Here is an 8,380-nt window from a genome sequence, read left to right as displayed (position 1 = left end):
AATTCAAAATGAGAACTTCATAACTAGAGGTATATCTTTAAAAGAAAGGAGCTTTTATGACAGGTTTACTTTGCAGAAAATGAATATTTGATCTTAATTTGTTTTAACTAGATGATTCCTCTGACCAGCGGGTTTTTTTAAGAGTCCGGCTTGCGGGTTGTCTATCTTTCTCGGACTAGCGGGTTTTCTAAGAGTCCGGATTGCGGGTTGCCTATCTTTCAGAATTGCGGGTTTACTGTAGTCTGAAAGATTTCACTGAATTATCAGAAGTTGCAACAAAAAGAATCACAAAGTTGTGCTTGTTGATTAGCGGGTTTTCTAAGAGAAAATCAACAAGCGAGAAATTTGCTTATAACTTTGTGAAAACTAATTGCGGACAGCACTTACGTATGGACATACAGTGTCGCGTAAAACACTTTTGTAAGAGTAAGCTATAAACTTTATTAAGGGCTCAGCAAATATTGCAAACTTTATTTTCCAAATACGACGTGTTCGCTGTTACGCGTTTGGACGCTCGCAAGGAACTATTACTGCTTTGACTCGTCGCTTTCCCAACATCCTTTTTAAGGGGTGGAAATACGCTGTGGCCTTATCGGCCTGGCCCAAACAATGTGGCCCAGGACTTGGGCATCTGGTTTCTATTAGGCAGGGCTCTTCCTACGCCGTTAGACTTTCGACTTCGCTTACACTTTTCACTTTTTTGGTATCCCTTTGTTGTTCTTAAACAAAGAGGAGGGAATTACACTGTATTCGGTTTTAACGTTTTGCTTGTTCGACTAGCGACAGCGGACTGACTCTGTTCTGCTTTTTACTGTACAAAGCATGCATGCAGGTTTCGACTGGGCTAAGAATGATCTCATGAGTTTAGGTTTCAGATGGTTTTGTATATGGAATATCCGGTGATAAGATTCGAACGCTTTAGACTTCGAACGTAATTGTATACTCAATAAGAAAAGCACTCTACAGCAAGCGTTAAAATATCACATCGAATACAATCTACTGATTTTCATTCGTGAAAAATACAGAATCATCCTCACTTATGATTAAACAACATTTAATGACGAGAGAATATTTTTCTGCAAACTCTAACCTTGTAATTTCACTCATCAATTTTCCTCGATAAACCATATTGACGCTGATCACGAAACTTCCTGACCCGAAATTGATTCGTGGACCCTCACACATCTTCGAACAACGCGACGACAACTGGTCTCTGCCTCGTATTCGCTCATTTCCTGTATGGCGTAATCGTTTCCATCGTCTGTTTCCCTTCTTCTGCTTATTTATCTGCGTTGTTCGTGACAAACGACGGTAATTTCGGGATGAAAAACGAAAAAGGAAAAGATGATACTGTATTGTAGATCGCTGGGACGATTAGCGTGAATGCGAACGGTTGGTTATTGAAGATCGAATATTGTTTCGGAATCAAGTTAATTTAACCGCGTCGGCGTAATATCTGTCGCTGATTTATATCAAAGCGTCAGAACTGGTGGCTGGACAACGATTAATTTTGATGATACCCCAATTGCTATCGAAAGCGAATACGTTATTGTGATTTCTAGGGAATTAAGAATACCTACACTGTGATATTGCAGTTGAATCGACTTTCATCCATATTATATAAGGTAGTAAGAAATGTCATTTCAAATTATTTATTAGTTAATTATAATAATAATAATAAAACTTGGTAGAAATATATTTTGAATTGTTCTTATTTTGAGGGGGAATTTTCGTGGCTATTGAGACACAAGAGGTATCAATAAAGATAATACTGACTAACTAACTGACGAACATATTTTGACTTGTGAAAATATAAGATTATGTTCATTTAATCATGTTCATCGTATAATAAATTTATTATACGTTATAAATGTATTATGCATAGACCGCGTTCCTTTAACACCATTAAACAGCAAGTAATTGCATTTGATGTATCTAATTGATTCCTCTTCCTGTACATAAATTCATAATATACTTGCTGTCATGAAGTCAGTGAATAAGATATAAGAAAGATATGTATACTAGGCCAATTTGATTTAGAGATATTTTCTCTTCCATTAAAACTAATTTTACCCTCACTTGTGAATTTGAATGCGTTTTAATAAATGATAAAAGAGAAATACTGCCGAGCAAACTTATGATTGAATAGAGCATCGGGACTTGTAAGTTCTATAGTGACGCCTCGGGCAGTTATATATCATCAGTCGCAATTAATCAAGTGTCGGAAGAAAAATTGGAGGAAGAGAAAATTGCACACTGCGACGTGACTGAGGATCATTCGTTTCAACAAATGGCAATTTCAAAATGATTAACAATTTGTCACGCCGGGGTATAGTCAGGCACGTCGGAAAATGGAAAGGGACACAAACTTTTGTAATTGATGAGGAATTGAGATGTAAGAGTTTCTCGAATTACGCATGTTGAGGGATGAAATATTTGGGAATATTCAATAATTTAGTATAAATAGTGATGAAATATTGGATTGACATTTATAGAAGAAATAACAACCTTCCAATTTAATAATTTTATAGATATGAGTTTTGCAATTTTCTTAAACACAAATCTGTTATTTTTCATTATACGTCTGTCATGATTGCCATTGCTTGTTGCCATTTATTCGTTTCTCTTTTTGTTTAAGTAGCCAGAAATATATAGATGAAATCTGAAAATAATTCGAATCAAAATGATAATTTCTTAATTAGCGGTGTATCTCTAAAAGAAAACGAGGATCTATAGCGGTTGGTCTATTCAGTGGTGAGGAATCGATCTCAATTTAGGTAGATCATGAAATTACTCGGACTAGCGGGTTTTCTAAAGTCCAGAGTGCGGGTTTTCTATTTCTCTCGGACTAGCGGGTTTTCTCAGAGTCCGGATTGCAAGATATCTCTCCTTCTCGGACTAGCGGGTTTTCTAAGAGTCCGGAATTCGAGATATCTATCTTTTAGAATTGCGGGTTGCCTATCTTTCAGAAAAGCGGGTTTTCTAGGTTCTGAAAGATCTCACTGAACTGACAGAATTTGCAACAGAATAGTTCACAAAGTGGTGCTTGTTGATCAGCGGTTTTTCTAAAAGAAGATCAACAAGCGCGGGTTCTCTTATAATTTTTGTGAACTACAAGCGGAAAAGACTCACCCAGAAAACACTCAGTTGCACACGAAAACTCTCTTCACTCCTTCGACATTCGAGTGGCACGCAAAAACTAAGAAAAATCACTCTTTATTCTCGCGTCAAGCACTGCACGTTCTGATAGTGACTGCGGACTGACTCCCGCTCTACCCGCTCTGCCCCGTCTCTCTATAAAGCGTGCATGCAGGTTTCGACAGGGCCAAGTATGACCTCACGCGCTCCGACTTCAGATGTTTTAATATACAGCTTATCAGATTCGAACGCTTTAAACGTCGAATCTAGTCTCACTCTCAATAAGCGTTGAAATGTTACATCGAATATAGTCTACTGACGTTTATTCTTAAAAAATATACAGCATTTTTACTTAAGATTAAACACTTTTATTTTAAAACTGATTATTATAAAAATAAATTAAATCGACGAGGAAGTGTCGAGTATCCGTCCAGATCTCCTGATCTAACGTCATTAGATTTCTTTCTGTGGGGAACTCGGAAGAATACTGTATACACCATAAAACCACATACGCTGGGTGCCATGAGAGAGGCGATTATGACTGCTTATGAATCCATTCCTATGGAAACCATATTACATGTTTGTAGATCTCATCCACAGCGTTCCAGGTGATGTACTTCTGCCATTGGAGGAAATTTTGAACATCTTCAACATTAAAACATCGTCAGTATTGTTTTGAACATCTTTGTGACTTAAAAAAATCATATTTTTGTTTATGGGACACCCTGTAGACACAGTTTACAATTATAGAAACGATTAAAACAATGCGTACTGAAAATGGAATGAATAGGAATCGATTAAACATTTAAGCATAGAAAAGAAGATGTGAATCGCGTGTTAACTGTCGTGTCGCTCGAAGAAATTCAACACTTATCGTTGCCAAAGCATACATCGAGCGGTATCGCCCGATCTCAACGACAAAAGTTTGGCCGAAAGAATGATAAATTGCATGAGCAACAGCGCGAGTAGACCGTTCCGTGAAACAAAGGGAGATGAAATTACGAGAAACAATGTGAAGGAGAATGGGAAACACGCAAAACAAGATTGGCTACGCGAGTGCTGATAATGAATTGAAGACAACAATTAAACGACGGCTATTCGAACTGCTTTGAATACTAAAACAATGGCTGAACTTCGGTCTTGGTGAAAAACCAATGTACATCTCGTTTACCGGAAGGAGGCACAGATTGCTCTATTAATTGGTCAAGAATGGAAGAAGCTAAAAGCTTATTGAATGGAAATAGTCGGATTTCCAAGAAAATTTACTAAAGTTTATGCTTGTGCGAAAATTTTTTAATGAAATTAACTGGGTTCTAGTTTTAATGATGAAAATTCTCTAAATTAGAATGTACATGAATTGCAAAAAGTCGAGGTGCAGTAAAAGACAATGAAAGAAAGAAATTGAACAATTTAATACAGATTATTTAGTATAAATTATAGTGTACATCATTTTATCAATTCGTGCTTTGAAACTTATTCATTCATTGAACACGAAACTGTACATACAAGAATATTCATCTCAATCTCAACGTCCATATTGTATGTTATTCACTTAATTCAAATCCATGTAAATGATGAAACGCTTTCAATCCTGCCTTGATCAGAAATCCTTGTAACTGTACTCATGATAAAGTTACTCTCGTTCATGGTAGTTTCTACTTCAGACACGTCGCAATTGCTCGAAACCGGACCGCTTTGTTTTCATCCTGTAATTCAGCAACGTGTATCTCAGCAGTTGCGGCGGAGAATTGTTTCCTTCAGAATTGGCGAAGCTTGTTGTTAGAACTGTCTATCAAACTTGTTACTCGATTCACGTTAAAATATAGTAAGGTTTACTTCCTAATTACGTTATTTTGTGCTCCATCAGAATCTATCTCATTTAATTCCAATAATGGTTTTGAAAGACCTGCAATAGTTTATTAAATATCATATCAAGCACCATAAACAAGCATTAATTCATTAAACATTTTGTTCATCATATTTACTTTACATGCTGTTCGTTAAAATTTTAATTCACAAACTTTTGTGCACCCGCTTGATTTGTAGGACGTCACCCGAATCCTGTTTTGTCTTACGCCTGAGTTTTTCAAATTCGCTAGAAAAACGGGCGACCCCGAAACGAAAAGCGATTTATCGTTGCTGCGGTCGTTTATTTCGGCACGCTTCATTGTATGCTTCAGGTATTTTCACAGGTAGAGGCGGTTCTGCAGCGGACAGTTTATCACTCCCCACTACTCGCTTGTCTATTGTGTTATCGATTGAAATATCACTAAATAACGTCTCTTCTCTCTTTCTTTTATATCAACTTTGACTGTCCTGTCACGGTAATCTTCGCTCCCATTTTCCGTATTCATCAATTTTTGATCAAGTGTCCTTTGTTCTGATCGTTCCTATCTAAACTACCCTATTTCAAAAACAAACTGTTATGAACGTTCCTTTGTATGTCAGCTTTTCCTTTCTTTATCAACTTTTCCATTCTGGCCTGCATTATAAAAATGCAATACTCATACATTTGCCAATGAATCTAATATCAATGTTTTATTGTATTAGAATTGAAATTATATATCACGTGTCTTCGGAGAACGTGAAACGGAAGAAGGGGGATGCGGTCTTTGCTCGCGGAAAGTTTATTTAATACGCTGTTAACGGCTGACACAGCGTTTCGCGGCACTAGACAATTTCGTAGTGAGATCGGGAATCGACTTTTTATCGCATCTAAAGCAGCTACACGCATTTTCATTTTCAGCAACAGAGGCACCCTCCTCTTCTTCTCGGTTGGATGTTCCTGATACTACCGTTCCTGCCCGCATCCAATCTTTTTATTACCGTTGGATTTGTTGTCGCAGAACGAGTGCTCTATATGCCCAGGTAATTAATCTTTGCAAATTTGATAATAAACCATTTTTAACTGCGAATTCTTGTGCAATGAAATTTATATGTATAGAAATTTATTTTATAATCTAAGCAATCTCATTATGCTCTCAGCTTATCATATTTTGTACAGTGCATGTAGAACTTATATTTCCTGCACATGCAATTATCTCATAAATGCATAAAGCCCGTTTTAATTAATTTTCAAGGAAATTATACTTTCTTTTAAATGTTTGTGATCAGAAGTACAGAAGATAATGTAATTTAAAAAACAAAGGAATTCACAAGAACTGTTCGTTTTGATAATACAAAAAACTAAGAAGTACTCCCTCTGTCCCATAATAATAGTAGCGGTTGATGAATTTAATTTGTCCCATAATAATAGTCGCAAAAGGAAATAAATACAGCGTGCAACATTTATTATCAAGAAGCTAGATTAGATTAAGCAATAAATTAAAGATATTGCTCCGAATTTTTATTTTGAGTGTTCGGATAGTTTCTGGATCTTTCAATAATTTCGTTACTGCATTTTAAACTGTTGCACTTAAATTGTTTCGTAGCTAATGTAATTGTACCTTTAAGATTGGACAATCGCAATTTGATCTTTTTGCTTGAAAATTCATCTTACTTTTACAATGGGTTGATATTCAACTGAAATAAAACAATTGATTTCGTTCAACGGATGAAATTATAAAAATAGTTATAATTCGTAATAATTGGGCTAATTTAAAAATTAAAAAATGTCAAAACAAATGACAGATGTTATTAAATATTGATTTTTATTCAAGACTTCGCGATTTTGCGCTACAACATAACTTACGGCTGCATTCGCCAATAATTCCTGTTTAAACTGCTACTATTATTATGGGACATGGGGAGTATCATTCATATGTAATATATTCAAGTTTCATTTTTTAGTAATAATCGATGATCAATTTTACGTAACAGAAATCTAAAAACGTTGTTTTATGTTTTTGCAATTAAGGTCGGTAATTTACTTTTGCAGTGTCGGATGGATCCTTCTGGTCGTATACGGAATGCAAATCAGCTGGACCGCCATCCCGCGCAAAAGGAGTCTAATTACGATGGGAATCGTGCTACTTCTTCTATTAGGATGTTACAAAACAGTGCTTCGAAACAGGGACTGGACGTCCAGGGAAACTTTGCTCAAGTTCGTTCCTTATTTACTCAAAGATTATTGCAAAATCGAATTTATAGTAAATATATAATATGCAATAGCTATTTAATCTATTCATCTTAGTAACGAATAAAATAATATGAATAAAATAAATAACTACATAAAATCAGTATTTACAATATTATTACTATATGTATACATACATCATCTTACTATTACACGAAGAAAAAGCGTTTGTTTGTACGTTAGTAAGAAGTTGAAAAACGATTTAAGTATTCACACTGAAATTGGGGCAGTAGATTTCTTATATGCTTATACATACTACGGAATATTATAAGGTATATTTACCTATTTGTAAAGCGAACAACATTGTTATGAATAATTATCAGGTCGATAAACAGAGAAAACAGGTTTTTACCTTTTGTCAATATTTTCTTTAACGCGATGAGGTGTCCAAGATATTTTGGCTCCAAAATATTACATAATCAACTCATTAAAAATCAATTTGTAGATTTCTCAAAATTCACGACCCACTGGTGTAACACGCGCTCTTACATATTTCTCAATATTTTTCAAGTATGATGGATTATAGATTTAGTTTGCGTTCACAAAGATTACCAACACAAATACCTAAAGATCAATTTTTAATATTTAACCCATCAAGTAGGTGAAAAAGTGAAAAATCTATACTTGCAAAGGCCTTAATATCTTTCAAGTTCCATAACTTAGCGAATTGGTTTTTGTTCATGAAATATTTCTATTCGAGTCGTCTATTCGTCTATTAATTTTCGTTATATTACGGGCGATGCCGCGACGGGGATGCTAGTATATTAATAACTTATCAATGAGATGAATTAAATATCTTACAAACCAAAATATTATACAATCAAGAAACTGATTTGCATAAGTAAATTAAACTCGTATCCTTTGTCACAATCGAAATGGTCGAATTTCATGTTGGTATTCACAGGTGAGCAAGTTACGATTAGTCTAGTAAATGGGAGCGTGTCAGGTTCATATCGTGCTTCACAACCGGGAATTTGTAAACATTTGTCGCCAAGAGATTCGAAAATGCCGTGAATGTTTGGGAGCTTGCGATATTTTTAGAAAAGAATACCCCTTGTGAATGATTCGAAATTATTTTGATAATATAAAGTTACAATAAATAACAGAAATTAAGAATATACGAAGTTAGTAACAGTGGGCACGTTCATTCTTATAGAACGTAACGAC

General features: G+C 35.3%; 1 protein-coding gene across 1 annotated transcript in view; it reads left to right on the top strand.

Annotated features, from left to right (window-relative positions):
• Positions 1 to 8,380, top strand: part of LOC108621945 (transmembrane and TPR repeat-containing protein 1) — a 258,139-nt gene that overhangs the window by 207,631 nt on the left and 42,128 nt on the right. Inside the window, exons 8-9 of the mRNA XM_018019556.2 lie at positions 5,885 to 6,006; positions 7,016 to 7,180. Of these exons, the coding sequence (XP_017875045.1) occupies positions 5,885 to 6,006; positions 7,016 to 7,180 (287 nt within the window). The remainder of the gene's footprint in view (positions 1 to 5,884; positions 6,007 to 7,015; positions 7,181 to 8,380) is intronic.

This window comes from Ceratina calcarata, unplaced genomic scaffold (genome assembly GCF_001652005.2).
Source record: "Ceratina calcarata isolate Rehan_Ccalc_2016 unplaced genomic scaffold, ASM165200v1 scaffold189, whole genome shotgun sequence".
Taxonomy (NCBI): Eukaryota; Metazoa; Arthropoda; class Insecta; order Hymenoptera; family Apidae; genus Ceratina; species Ceratina calcarata.
Note: the sequence above shows the minus strand (reverse complement) of the source record. Positions and strands in the feature narration are given on the sequence as shown.